General features: G+C 45.6%; 1 protein-coding gene across 1 annotated transcript; it reads left to right on the top strand.

Moving 5' to 3' along the window:
- Positions 1-653: 653 nt before the first annotated feature.
- RNASE1 (ribonuclease A family member 1, pancreatic) lies at positions 654-2,295 on the top strand. Its single transcript, XM_007180493.2, has 2 exons — positions 654-741; positions 1,475-2,295. Exon 2 carries the CDS (start codon positions 1,500-1,502, stop codon positions 1,953-1,955), a length of 456 nt encoding a protein of 151 aa, XP_007180555.1. The 5' UTR covers positions 654-741; positions 1,475-1,499; the 3' UTR covers positions 1,956-2,295.
- The last annotated feature ends 12,838 nt before the right edge of the window (positions 2,296-15,133 follow it).

Genomic DNA, 15,133 nt, shown 5'->3' with positions numbered 1-15,133 from the left:
ATTTTACTGCTAAGAAATATGATGTTCTCTATTTCTTCTCTAAAGGGGATTTTGCATTTTGGCTTATCCCTAGTTCCTCTCCTCCACTCTGGCCTACGGGATGAGAGGTCACTATAGATAGGAATGGCCACACACCCTCCTTCAACAGCCCAGGAGTGTTGATGTGGCCGAAGCTGCTTTCTACTCCTCCGTGTTCAGGTACTCTGCCCCTTCTTCTCCAGATCCGGGAAGCCTTCCAGCTGGGGGCAGCTGGCCACCTCTCCTTGCTCCCCCAGCAGAGGAGCTGGTGGGAGATGTGGAATTCTGGCCAAAGCAGCTCCAGGACACCCAGGGCAAGAGAGGACCTCCCTTTCTCTCCCCTTCCCGTGATCACATGTTATGTGCATTTTGCTAACCTCCAAGGGCTATTTGGTGAAAATAGCTTGCAAAGAGATAACAAGGACTTGGTTGGGGTTCGAGCATCAGTGCTATAGTGGCTTTCTCTGCTGCTTATAGAAAGAAAGGTTCTTATAGACAAAGGTTCACTCTCCCCAGCAACCCCGAAAAAAGGGTGGCCTGGGCAATTCCCCACCCCTTCCTCACATGACTTTGTTTTCCTATGGACCGAGACCAAGATGCTCCTCCCACCCGTCTCCTCCTAGAAGCCAAGCCCCCTTTTAATCTGTATAAGGTCCACTCCCCTGGGATAGAGTGATTGCAGAAACTGCCTTTTCTCTCTCAGAGACCAAGCTAGAGACCCAGGTAAGCAGCCCAAGAGGCACACAGGAGCTGTTTTTGCTTAAGGGTTGGAGAGGGGCGAGCCAGGGTGGGTGAGGCTAGCCTGAGAATCGGGCCAGGCAGACGTGGGCAGGGGGCAGAGCTGAGGTCAGGAATGGAGCACATAGGCTGCAGAGAGCCCATGGGGCTGGAGAAGGAGCAGCCCTCAGGTTGGGGGAGGAGAGCATCTCTCTTTGGAATACAATGGCATCTCTTTATGGTGCCAGTGTAAAACACTGGGGCTGAGTTTCCCTTGTGTTGTAGGACAACAGGGCTCTGTCCGCCGTGATCCTGGATGAATACTTGGTGGTTATCTCAGGGATACAATTTGGCATATTCAAAATTTGGATTATTTATTTAATGGTTTATTCAAAAGCATCTTCTAATGAGCCATGTGAGCGCTGGGTACAGAGGTGTTTTATGTTTCAAAGGTATTTCGTATCAAAAATATTTCTGTATTCAAAGAGAGGGCTGCTAGGATTTTAGGTCATTTCTGGGGTCACCACCCAGAGGGGAGGACGGCCTCTCTGTAGGGAGTGGGAATCAAATGTTTGTGGAGAAGAGTATGTGTGATTGTCTCATTACTTGGAAAAGCTCGCAGGAAGAGGGACATCTTTCTGGTTGACCTAGAGACTGTAAGCCAGGGAGGCTACAGGTGGGAGCTGGGGTTCTCTTTCTAAGGCGATGTTATTCCTCCTCTCCCCCTTTTCTCGGGCAGGCTCCTCCAGGAAAGTGAAACCACCATGGCTCCGAAGTCCCTGGTCCTGCTGCCATGGCTGGTCTTGGTGCTGCTGGTGCTGGGGTGGGTCCAGCCTTCCCTGGGCAGGGAATCGCCGGCCATGAAGTTCCAGCGGCAGCACATGGACTCCGGCAACTCCCCAGGCAACAACCCCAACTACTGCAACCAAATGATGATGCGCCGAAAAATGACCCAGGGACGGTGCAAGCCGGTGAACACCTTTGTGCACGAGTCCCTGGAAGATGTCAAGGCCGTCTGCTCCCAGAAAAACGTCCTCTGCAAGAATGGGCGGACTAACTGCTATGAAAGCAACTCCACCATGCACATCACAGACTGCCGCCAGACGGGCAGCTCCAAGTACCCCAACTGTGCCTACAAGACCAGCCAGAAGGAGAAACACATCATCGTGGCCTGTGAGGGGGACCCGTACGTGCCAGTCCACTTTGACAATTCTGTGTAGGTCTCTACCTGAAGCCAGAGATGCCCCACTTCATCGCCTCTCCCCCTCTTGCTTCCTTGCCCTGCAGGCAAGAACTCAAGTTAGTTAGGGCTCTTACCTTCCCCCCTCCTCCACGCACACACACACACAAGCACATGCTTCCCTGGCTTGAGGGCAGTCACTCAAGTTAATTAGGACTCTTATCCAACACACACACACACACACACACACACACACACACACGTGCGCCCCTGGCCTGAGGCTTGCCCCTGCGTGGCTTGGGGGGTGAGGAGAGGGTTGTGAGATGGGGCCTATGTTAACCACTTCACTGCTTCTTTCAATAAAACACAGTTGCAACCACTTGAATTCCTGATGCTGTCCCCATCCAGGTGCTGTCTGTGTGATCGCTCTCCTGACAGGGGTGAGAACCGTGAATCTGGTTAGCTTTGGTGAGTGGCGAATGGAATCCTTAGATGCCACCTCTTCTGACTTTTGATTTTCACTGACCTGAGATAATTCCTCTCTTTGTAGGTTCCTTGATGCCCAATTAGTTTTAAAGTGTGGGCTATTTTAGATAAAAAGGAGCTACGGTCTGGGACAGTGTCACGCTGGGCGAGCTGACAGAGGGCGAAGCTCAGATACAAAAATCTCTGGCACAGAAGAAAGGACAGCGTGACCCTGGGAAGACCCTCCTCGGCCTCAGGTGGGGAGGAGGAGTGTATGAACTTATGACCCTAAATTTCCATTTTCCTTTTTTTGACGGAGCTATTGCTAAATCAGAAAGCTGGTCCTCTCTTCCTTGCAGAGTTGGAACCCTCCATTCAGGAGCTAGGAAGGACTTCAGCAATCATCAGGTGGGGGGAGGATAAGTAGATTTCAGCTTGTGGACCAACTCTAATTGGAAGTGCCTGCCTAGAACGCTGTAGAAAAATACCTAAAGAGTGAAGTGATGGAATAGTGGCCTCTACCGAAGGCTCGAGAGCGGTGAGGGTGCGTGGGCCACCCACTGGCCACCCCTGAACTAATGTAACCCCCGCCTTTTACAGAGGGGCAACCTGAATCTCAGAAAGGTTAAGTGACCTGCTCACGGCAGCTGCTAGTTGGTGTCCGACTGAGACTAGACCTTGGGTCTCCTGGCTTCCCTGTCGTTGCTCTCTCTGCTATTGGAGTCTCCTCAAGAAGGAAATTCCCCAGTCTCCCTCCTTCACTGAGTGCTGTGAAGTCATGGCTTTCTCTGCCTGAGCTTGCTGGGGGCTCCCACAGGTTCCCAGGGCACTTGGCCTATGAGTCTGCTCACTTCTTGGCAACCCTTTCTTACATCCATTGAAAAGACTAAACTTGGCTTCTGTCATCACTTAATCATTTCATATGACCCCCTGTTTACACCTGCATCAAGCTCTAGACAAGGTCATAGAACTAGAGAAAGGTCCTACTGCCAACCAGTTTGACCAGTTCTGTCATTGTCTTTGTGTACTACATTTATAAATGTTGGAAGTGATGGTGTGTTTTTTAGGTAAAGTGAATGCTTAGCTCTGGGGTCTCTGTAAGAGGAAGAAGGCCTGTGGGTCAGAGGGGTGGCCAGCTATTTTGGTTTTAGTGGGGATCTCACTCCTTACAAACAGTGAGGATGGAGGAAGGAAAAAAGGGAAACTTTAAGTTTCTAGTTCTGTTTTCTTTAGATAGAATTTTTCTTAAGTTCATCTCACTCTTGTTTCCAAACCCAAAGCTCCTCATTTTCCCTCCTGCTAGTGCTAACACTTTAGTAGATCTTTTTTGAACACTCACTTGGAGCTTTGCTGCATCTATTCTGCACAATCACCAGCTCTGGCTACTGGTTCCATGTACCTTCCCGGCCATGGGACCACTGTGAGTCTCCACCCCGGGAATCAAGTGATAGGTGCTAGTGGATGGTCCGGGTGCAGACCTGCACAGCCAGGGAAACGGGGCTGGGGTGGGGCGGAAAGTGCTCTGAATAGGAGGACTCTGGGAGGGGGAAGATCGAGTCTTGTCCTAGAGCCATCAGGCGGAGTCAAAGGGAGAAACACCAGTCATCGGGAGACAAATCAGAGGTGTCTGTTCTGTGGGGCGACTATTGCTATCCCACAGATACAGGAGTATTAACCTCTTCTAGGAGACTGACCCAGGCAGATTAATCTTAAAATTGAGGTGCTAACATGTAAAGATGGATACCTGCTTAAAGACAGAAATGACCATATCCAGTGATTCTTCTAAGAAGGATAATGTTAATTTTCAGAAGAGTCTTCAAACCAAACAAGCTTCAGGAATTCTGCATTCTCAGTGGACAGGTAAATGCATCCCAGCGTCCTCCTTACTCCTGCAATTTTACCTGTACCGACAAAATCATAGTGTCTTCTGCCACTTCTGACATGCTGATTTTCTCCTGTCTCTCTCTCTGGTAAATTCCCCTTCAATTCCAGCAGCCAATAGTCTTCCAGCCTGAAACAGATCGGTCACCCATACCTTCAATGAACAGAGTAAAGGGCCATTGCGTCAGGTTCTTTCTTTCCAAGTGCTGCCTCATCAGTATTTGCACTTTGCGCTTTCTGTCTAACTGGAAAATGAAAGGCTGCTCCCAGTCTCCACTCTTGCCTCCTTAGACTGATTCAGCCCTCACAGAGCAAGTGGGAGCACTAAAGGGCTTTGAATCTACCTGCCCGTGGCAGAAGGCGCCTCAGTATTGGTTTGGGAAATTGATCACGAATGTGGGGCAGCCCTCCATGTGCATGATTCATGATGCATGATTCATGATGCATGATGGAGGTCCTGCATAGAAGTTTCAGAATGAAAGTGTACCTCCTGAAGACTAAACCGTGGCATACCTGGAAGCATCTCAAAACTGTGTCCCAGGAGCCACTTTCTAGGGGACTAATCTCAAACATCTCTGCAAATCATTCAGTAAATTCCCATGTACTTTAGGTTTCTTTGTGGCTTGCAGCAAGTGTAGGTGGGATGGTTTCATCTCAGCTTCCTCCCTCTGCGCTTATCTCCCTTCCCACTCCCTTATTGTCTTCTTACTTAACAATAGAGAAGGAGTTGTTCATCTGAATGGACAGAGTCTCACTAGGCCTGTTTTACTAGCCAGTGTGGTGACTGTACTTTAAAGCTCATCACTACTGTATGTCATCCTCTGGTTTCTTCTTGCCACAAGTCTGAGCAGGGCCTGTATTCAGGGTCAGTTTCCTTCCTTTTCCACCTTCCCTCAGTCTGCAGTTGGGTGGATAATTGGGCCAGGGCACCTAATGTAGTCCTTGCCCTACTATCAGCTCCCTGTGCTGTGCCTCTAAGGCAACTCTGTAGCCCTCTCTGGACCACAGTTGTCTAATCTGTAAAACCCAGGGCTTGGGTTTGGTCATCTCAAAGTCCCCTTACGCTTAGGGCCTTCTACTCCCTATTTTATTTTATTTTATTTTTTTTGGCAGTTAGTTCCCCAACCAGGGATTGAACCCGCACCCCCTGCAGTGGAAGCGGGGAGTCTTAACCACTGGACCACCAGGGAAGCACTTAAGACCTTCTAGATGAACATCCACGTCTAGCAGTGAGTGCTGAGCCCTGGCATGCAGTTTCTGGCTCTTCATGGGTAGGCATCTCTAGAAGAGTCACATCATTGAGATCTGGTTTGGTTCAGAGCTCTTCTCAATGCAAAGCCATGTTCAGAGGTCTAGGTCATCCCAGAGGACTTCAAACATGCTTCTAGGGCAGATTTTCCTCTCAGGCAACTTCAGGCAGCCTCTGAGAGTCAAGGCTGGCAGCTAGCCTCTGCTAGGCCTTGTTAGGCTTCCTGGGACCTGAGAGCCCATGGAGGTTTTTAGCTTGGCTCAGGTCCGCAGATGGGAGAGAGTAATGTGGAGGCGAGAACAAGGCAACAACAAGAGAATGTGGGAGTGGGACCAGGAATTTCCTGAGCTTCTTGGAAACATTCCTCATAGAGGCTGAGAGCTGGCCCTGCTTCAGGCCAACATGTTTGGCAGCTTCTCTTCGCCACCTCCCTCAAGCTCCCCCTTCCTCTCCCATAAATACTGCCAGACAATTATTTAAGGGAAGGGCTCTGGGATAAGGAGAGCTTGGGCTGTTGTAACATACAGACAAAATCTGTTTGCATGGGACCATGAGTGTGTGTGCACATGCCTAATATGAATGTGATCATGTTTGTAGATCTGTGGAATTAAGGAACATCAGGGCAGGGAAGGTCTTTTGTAATCTGGCTCTAAAACTTTCACCTTAAAAACAAAGAGGGACTTCCCTGGTGGTCCAGTGGGTAAGACTCTATGCTTCCAATGCAGGGGGCCGGGGTTTGATCCCTGGTCAGGGAACTAGATCCCACATGCCACAACTAAAAGCCTGCATGCTACAACTAAGACCCGGTGGAGCCAAAATAAATAATAAAATAAATAAATAAATATTTTTTTAAAAAAGAGAGGGGCTTCCCTGGTGGCGCAGTGGTTGAGAATCTGCCTGCTAATGCAGGAGGCACGGGTTCGAGCCCTGGTCTGGGAAGATCCCACATGCCACGGAGCAGCTGGGCCCGTGAGCCACAGCTGCTGAGCCTGCGCGTCTGGAGCCTGTGCCCCGCAACGGGAGGGGCCGCGATAGTGAAAGGCCCGCGCACCGCGATGAAGAGCGGTCCCCGCACCGCGATGAAGAGTGGCCCCCACTTGCCGCGATGAAGAGCGGTCCCCGCACCGCGATGAAGAGTGGCCCCCACTTGCCGCAACTAGAGAAAGCCCTCGCACGAACCGAAGACCCAGCACAGCCAAAAATAAATAAATAAATAAATAATAAATAAAATTAAAAAAAAAAAAAGAGAGGGCTTCCCTGGTGGCGCAGTGGTTGAGAATCTGCCTGCCAATGCAGCGGACACGGGTTCGAGCCCTGGTCTGGGAAGATCCCACATGCCGCCGAGCAACTAGGCCCGTGAGCCACAATTACTGAGCCTGCGCGTCTCCGCAACAAGAGAGGCCACGATAGTGAGAGACCCGTGCACCACGATGAAGAGTGGCCCCCACTTGCCGCAACTAGAGAAAGCCCTCACACAGAAATGAAGACCCAACACAGCCATAAATAAATAAATAAATAAATAAATAAATAAATAAATAATTAAATAAAATTAAAAAAAAAAAAGAGAAACTGAGGCATGAAGCCAAGTATGGAATGATGAAAGCCAGGTCTGCTGACTCCCAGAGTGTGTGCTTTTATGCCTTGCTTCCACATTTTCTTTCTTTTTCTGTTTTTATTTTTTCTTTTTTAAAAAATGATCAGGGGCTTCCCTGGTGGCACAGTGGTTGAGAGTCTGCCTGCCAATGCAGGGCACGCGGGTTCGCGCCCTGGTCTGGGAGGATCCCATATGCCACGGAGCAGCTGGGCCCGTGAGCCACAACTGCTGAGCCTGCGCGTCTGGAGCCTGTGCCCCGCAACAAGAGGGGCCGCGACGGTGAGGGGCCCGCGCACCGCTATGAAGAGTAGCCCCGCTTACCGCAACTGGAGAAAGCCCTCGCACAGAAACGAAGACCCAACACAGCCAAAAATAAATAAATAAATAAAATGCTGGCTTAACTCCTAAAAAAAAAAAAAAAATGATCATATAGGAAACTTGATCTTTTTGGTATACAATTCTATGAATTTTTAACTTGTATAAATGAATTGCACACTATCAGGACACAGAACAGTTCCACCCCCCAAATACCCTTGTGCTATCTCTTTATAGTCATACACTCCCCTCACCCCAACACCTGCCAACCACTGATCTATTCTCTGTCACTATAGTTTTGTCTTTTCAAAATATCATACAGGGCTTCCCTGGTGGTGCAGTGGTTAAGAATCCGCCTGCCAATGCAGGAGACATGGGTTCAAGCCCTGGCCTGGGAAGATCCCACATGCTGCGGAGCAACTAAGCCCATGTGCCACAACTACTGAGCCTGCGCTCTAGAGCCCATGAGCCACAACTGAGCCCACATGCCACAACTACTGAAGCCCGCGCGCCTAGAGCCCGTGCTTTGCAACAAGAGAAGCCACAGCGATAAGCCCACGCACCACAACGAAGAGTAGCCCCAACTTGCCGCAACGAGAGAAAAGCCCGCGTGCAGCAACGAAGACGAAGTGCAGCCAAAAATAAATAAATTTATTTTTAAAAAAATCATACAAATAGGATTGCACAGTATGTAACCTTCCAAGACTGGCTTCTTTTGCTCACTATAATGCCTGTGAAATTTATCCAAGTTGTATGGATCAGTGGTTCGTTCCTTTTTATCGTTGAGTAGCATTTTATTGCGTGGATGGTCCATGGCTTATTTATCCATTCACCTGTTGAAGGACGCTTGCATTGTTTCCATTCTGGGTGATTATGAAGATAGCTGCTTTAAACATCTGTGTACATATTTTTGTGTGACTTGGTGGAAGAATAGACACATAGATCAACGGAGCTGCATAGAGAGCCCAGGGCATACCCACACAAATACTGTCAAATGATTTTTGACAAAAGTGCAAAGCAATTCTAGGAAGAAAGGATAATCTTTTCAACAAATTGTGATTGAACATCCACATGCAAAAACAAACAAACAAACAAACAAAAGCCCCCTAACTTCAAAACCCTAAACCTTCCTCCCTCTGCCCTCTCTTTTCCACAGAGGCAGCTCTGTATTGGTGGAGAGACCTATGATATGCTTCTAAGTCCTGGAACCACCAGCAGGATCTGTTCTCAGTTAGACCCTGGGTAGGTGGGAGCCTTGAGGTTGGGACAGAACAGGCAATGAAGAAGGCACAGGAGATTAGAAGAAGTAAGACAGAGGGATTATAAATACGGTGTCAGGAAGTAAGTATGGATGAGACTTAGAGGTAAAAAGAGATGAGAAAACAAGATCAGAAGGGATGGCATAGTTGGTTCTGTTGACTACCTGGAAGGTTATAGCTAATCAGGTCACTCAGGAGTAGGAGGAAAATCTGTTTTTCTTTTTGTTTTTTTTCTCATAGGAAATGTAGCTCTGCATTTCCAGCATTCCACCTTCTTTTCTTGGGCTTTTGGGAATGGTGTGGGCCCCCTCTATGGCAAGCCTTGCTATTTTACTTAAGCTCAGTAGTGTGATGCCCCGTCCATACTGCTTTTACAGCCTCCATGTACTCTTGCAATTCCTTCAGTCAACCAAGACAATGGGAGATATAAAAAAAAATCAGTTCTTTCCTCAGTACCTTTCTTTACAAGCTGCTGTCTGTGAAATCCCCACAACCACTGGTAGGCACCAAACAACAGTTGTCATAAGAGCAGGGAACAGCTCTTATCCTGATTGTATCCTCTCCTCGGAAAAGTTGCCAAACTACAATTAAAGACCTAAATGTAGGGATGCCTCACACCATCGCTTAGGTCCTTGGGGCTCTTATGAAACTTCTCTTTATAGTCACTGTTACAAGCTGAATTGCGTTCTCCCAAAATTTATATGTTCAAACTTTAACTTCTCAGAAATGTAAGATGTAAATCAGAATGTATTTGAAGCTAAGGCCTTTCAAGAAGTGATTAAGTTAAAATGAGGCCTTAGGTGGGCCCTAATCCAGTCTGACTGGTGTCCTTATAAGAAGAGGAAATTTGAACACAGAGAGACACCAGGGGTGCCATCACTGTCCCAGGGGGAAAGACAGGAAGTTGGGAGCTGGCTAGAAAGGGGGCTATTTGAGGATGTCTTTTTTAGAGAGCTAAAAATACTTTCCTTGAAAGTAATCATCCAAAGGGGAGATGGAACTACTTGTATGAGGTACCAGGAATTTCATTAAGCCCCTTTTATATGTATGTTTAAATCTATATTAGGTCATTCAGGTCTTGAAACCACCCTGAGAACTAACACTAATCACTCTTCGTTAAACATTCCAGTTTTCTTGGTTGTTTTTCCCACTCAGCTGAAAGCTACTAGTGACCGGGTCTTTTTCATTTTTCTGTGGCTGGTGATTTGCAGGGTGCCAGACAAAGTAGAGTTTGGTAGATTCTATAAATGAAAGTGAGTAGGTAAAATATCTTATCTTAGTAAATGAGGCAACTGATTATCTGCAAAGATAGGTAATTTGCACAAGTAGTAAATGACCGTGCTGAAATTTTTTAAAAACTTTTTATTTTGAAATAATTTCAGCTATACAGAACAGTTGCAAAAATGATACAAAGAATTCCTGTATATCATTTGTCTATATTCTCTAAACATTAACATTTTTCCTATTTGCTTTATTAGTCACATATTTATGTACAGATACATAAATTTTTTTCTGAATGTGTGAGAGTAAGTTTTGGACATGTTGCCCCTTTTCCAAAATTCTTCACTATGCATTTCCTAAAAACAAGAACATTCTTTTTACAAGGGTTTAAAATAAGTATACTTATCAAAATCAGGAAATTTGCATTGAAACTATACAGTTATCTAATCCACAGACTGTATTCAACTTTCATCAACTGCCTCACTCTAGAGCCCGCGACCCACAACTACTGAGCCCTTGTGCCACAACTACTGAAGCCCGTGCACCCTAAAGCCCATGCTCTGCAACAAGAGAAGCCACTGCAATGAGAAGCCCACGCACCGCAAAGAAGAGCAGTAGGGGCTCGCCGCAACTAGAGAAAGCTCACACGCAGCAACAAAGACTCAATGCAGCCAAAAATAAATAAATAAATAAATAAATAAATAAATAAAACATTAAAAAAAAGAAAAAGAAACCCACTAGTGTCAGGGACTTCCCCGGTGACACAGTGGTTAAGAATCTGCCTGCCAATGCAGGGGAACCGTGTTCAAGCCCTAGTCTGGTAAGATCCCACATGCTGCAGAGTAACTAAGCCCACAGGCCACAAGTATTGAGCCCGCGTGCCACAACTACTGAAGCCCGCACGCCTAGAAGCTGTGCTCTGCAACAAAAGAAGCCACCACCATGAGAAACCCGCCCACTGCAATGAAGAGTAGCCCCCGCTCGCCACAAGAGAAAACCTGCGTGCAGGAACGAAGACCCAACACAGTCATAAATAAATAAATAAAATAAAATAAAATAAAAAGAAACCCACTGGTGTCAGGCATTGTACTAGGAACCAAGGATCTAAAGATGCAAATAACATCTTTTTTTTTGCCTACATGACAATGTTGTGCTATTTCATACTCATCAGGTTGCCAAAAATGCAGGAGCATGATACTCTCATGTTTTGCCAGAGACAGGACATTGAGATGCAAAAACTCACATACCATAGTTTCTGGTGAAATTATACAATCAATGCTTCAGTTAGTCTATCTGTGTAACAAATTACCCCCAAACTTGGTGGCACAAAACAATAATTTATTATGCTCCCAGTGGGTCAGGAGTTCAGATAGGACACAGTGGGGGCAGCTTGTCTCTGTTCCAATGTCTGAGGCGGCAGCTGGAAGACTCGGAGGTTGGGAGCTGGTATCATCTGAAGGCTCATTCACCCACATGTTGAATGGTTGATGTTGGCCGATACCTTAGCTGGGCCTGTTGGCTGGAATATCTGTACAAGGCCTCTCCACGTGGCACTATCTTCCTCACAGCGTGATGATTGGGTCCAAGTGTGGGTGTCCTACAACAGAGAGGGAAAGCCAGGCAGAAGCTGTATCACCTTTTATGACTTGGCTTTGGAAGTCATACAGTGTGACTTTCACCCCATTCTATTCATTAGAAGGGAGTTTCTAAGACTAACCCATACTCAAGGAAAGGGAACATAGCCCCTTCTGATAGAGAAGAGTCAATATCACACTATAAGAAGAGCATGTAGAATGGGATATGTTGATATGGACATCTCTGAAAAATACAATCTGCTACAATCAGTTTGTGAACAAAGAAGAACAAAGAACATCACTCGTTACCCAGTTATACAAGGGTTAAGTCGCAACCCACTGCAGTCGACCACTGACAGGGCATCCTGCAGGAAACTGAGGATGAAACACAGGATGAGGTACTCTGTGCTTTGGAAAAACAGGTTCCTAGATAGTTAGATGTGTATCTCAGGAATAATTTCAAAGACCCCTGATTCTTGCACCTTCCCAAACATAAGCTCTAGTCCTCAGTAAGACCATGAATACAACTTAAACTCGCAATTCTTATGCTGTGTGTCTTTCTTTAAGTTGACATATTTCTTTGTACAGAGAAATGTACAAAGATATCATTGCAGTGCTGCTTGTGAGGGTGGAAATTTGGGAACATCCCAAATATTCAACAATAGACGACTGGTAAATAAATGACGGTTTATTAATACAAAGGAACAAACAATATACCAGTAAAAATAAAAGAACAACAAAGATACATTTTAATATCGATGAGTCTTAAAAACATTGTTGAGTGAACAAAAAAAGCAAGTTGCAGAATGATTTGTACTATATGATAGTATTTATATAAATTTCTTTTTAAATTGCACATGGAAACCCTATGTTTTGTTTATGAAGATATTATACATGAAGTATAAGTACAAAAATAAGACTGGTAACACTTTAAATGTATAATTTCATTTGAGAAAAGTTAAGAGGAATGGGAATGGAGAGAGGAATAAAATGGACACCAATGTTTTTATGTCTATATATATATTTTAGATAGTAAGTAAATGAAAAACTATTTATTTTGAGTGCTATATATTGGTTTGTATTTATCTACATTGTTTAATTTTTTAAAATATTTATTTATTTATTTATTTATTTGGTTGCACCACGTCTTAGTTGTAGTAGGTGGACTCCTTAGTTGTGGTTCCAGGGCTCCTTAGTTGCAGCTCACCAGCTCCTTACTTGCAGCATGTGGGCTCCTTAGTTGCAGCAAGCTGGCTCCTTAGTTGTGGCATGCAAACTCTTAGTTGAGGCATGCACGTGGGATCTAGTTCCCTGACCAGGGATCGAACCCGGGCCACCTGCATTGGGACAGCAGAGTCCTAGACACTGCGCCACCAGGGAAGTCCCTACATTGTTTAATTTTTGAAAAGTAATTCATCACATTAAAAATGAAATTAGCCCATGAGAGAGGGCAAGGGAAGGACTTTATAAAATCCATCAAGGGACTTCCCTGGCAGTCCAGTGGTTAAGACTCTGTGTTTCCAATGCAGGGGGTAAGTGTTTGATCCCTGGTCAGGGAACTAAGATCCCACATGCTGTGTGGTGCGGCCAAAATAAGTAAATAAATAAAATAAAATCCATCAAGAAGTGTGAAGAGGGACTTCCCTTGTGGTGCAGTGGTTAAGAATCCGGCTGCCAATGCAGGGACATGGGTTCAAGCCCTGGTCCAGGAAGATCCCACATACTGCAGAGCAACTAAGCCAGTGTGCCACAGCTACTGAGCCTGGGCTCTATAGCCTGTGAGCCACAACTACTGAAGCCCACTCACCTAGAGCCCGTGCTCTGCAACAAGAGAAGCCACTGAAATGAGAAGCCAGCGCACTGCAATGAAGAGTAGCCCCCGATCACTGCAACTAAAAAAAAAAAAAAAAAAAAAAAAAGTGTGAAGAGCTCCAGAAGAATTCCCCTCCTCATGAGCCTATGCTTCCCCCTTCCTGTGAGGCTGTTTGGCCTTGCTTTTGCCACCCCATATGTGGGCTTTCCTCTGTAGGCTTGCCTCATATGTGGACATCACGTTTTCTGTTTCTATTAGCCCTGTCTAGATAGTATGGCATTTTCAAACAAAAAAGCCAAACAGAAAAACACAAACGGAAAAGAAAGATAAGAATAATAAAAGAGAGAAAAAAAAAAAAGAAAAACACAAACTGTTATAAATTAAAAAGGTGACTTAAAGAATATTCACAGTATTGAATTTATCAATGAAACAGTTTTTGATTGTATACTATTTTACCCCAATGGAACTAGTTAAAGTATCCATCTAAGGCAGTAAGTAAAGCAGTAAGAGGGGCATAATATTTTACTGGCTCCACATCCTCTAGTCAATATAAATTGTTTTTTTAAAAAATAAATTTATTTATTTATTTATTTATTTATTTTTGACTGTGTTGGGTCTTCGTTTCTGTGTGAGGGTTTTCTCTAGTTGCGGCGAGCAGGGGCCACTTTTCATCGCGGTGCGCGGGCCTCTCACTATCGCGGCCTCTCTTGTTGCGGAGCACAGGCTCCAGACGCGCAGGCTCAGTAGTTGTGGCTCACGGGCCCAGTTGCTCCGCGGCAAGTGGGATCTTCCCAGACCAGGGCTCGAACCCTTGTCCCCTGCATTGGCAGGCGGATTCTCAGCCACTACACCACCAGGGAAGCCCTATAAATTGTTTTAAAAGTACAGTGTCCTCTGACCTGATACTCAAATTCTATTTCCACACGCTGTGAGTAAGAAATATGTATTGAATTGTCTACTTAGCTCATTTTCCCTGGGAACTTTGGCATCTCTAAGCCAGGGCTAATCCTCCTGGCACCAGGCTTGGCCCCAGGATGCCATTATAAACACGGACCCTGAAGCTCCTCAGGGCTTCCTGTGTCTTTTGAGTCTCATATCTTTGTAGGGCTCCCATATGTACATATGTAACTAAAATTGTTTTTTTCCTGTTGATCTATCTTTTTATTACAGGGGGTGTCTCAGCCAAAAACCTAGAAGGGTTTATGAAAAATTATTTTTCCTCCCCTACACATAGGACCTAAATTCTTAATCCCAGTCCTTCGATCTCTGAATCAAATACCTGTTCCAAAGCCCCAATGTTTCCGTGATATTTCACTATTTGAGTAGGGCAAGAATGTTTTTAGTTTCCCAGTGCTTTTTTTTTAACCCCCTTGATCTATGCTTTCTCTTTGTCCATTCCAATAGATAATGGGAGAATTGACTCTAAGGCTACAGTGGATTATTGTCCCTACTACTGTTTATATTTAAAACATTATCTGATTAAATATAGAGGCAAATAGTTAAGATCTAGGATGCCTCAGTTACCAGCGTTAGAATCTGTGAAAATACCATCAACATTGAGTATCAGTGCCACCTCCAAACAACCATAGACAATGGTTTCAAGGGAAATATGTAAAGCCATGAGCAGAGTTTGAAGGGATGGAGAACGTTCTTGCTCCAAAGTCCCAGAGACACAGGGGTGAGGGAAGTGGCAGAGGTCCCAGGTTGCCAAATAACCTCAAAGGTTGCCTAGGGCCAAAATCGTTCTCCTTGGAATGCTGGCAAATGCAGGCCTAGATAGCTCCAGGCTGGCAATGATGTGAAAGGGATCACACTTCCAAACACACTTATACACACACTCATTAGAA

This window comes from Balaenoptera acutorostrata, chromosome 3 (assembly GCF_949987535.1).
Source record: "Balaenoptera acutorostrata chromosome 3, mBalAcu1.1, whole genome shotgun sequence".
NCBI lineage: Eukaryota > Metazoa > Chordata > Mammalia > Artiodactyla > Balaenopteridae > Balaenoptera > Balaenoptera acutorostrata.
The sequence above is the reverse complement of the archived record's forward strand: the minus strand, read 5'-3'. Positions and strand labels throughout refer to the sequence as shown.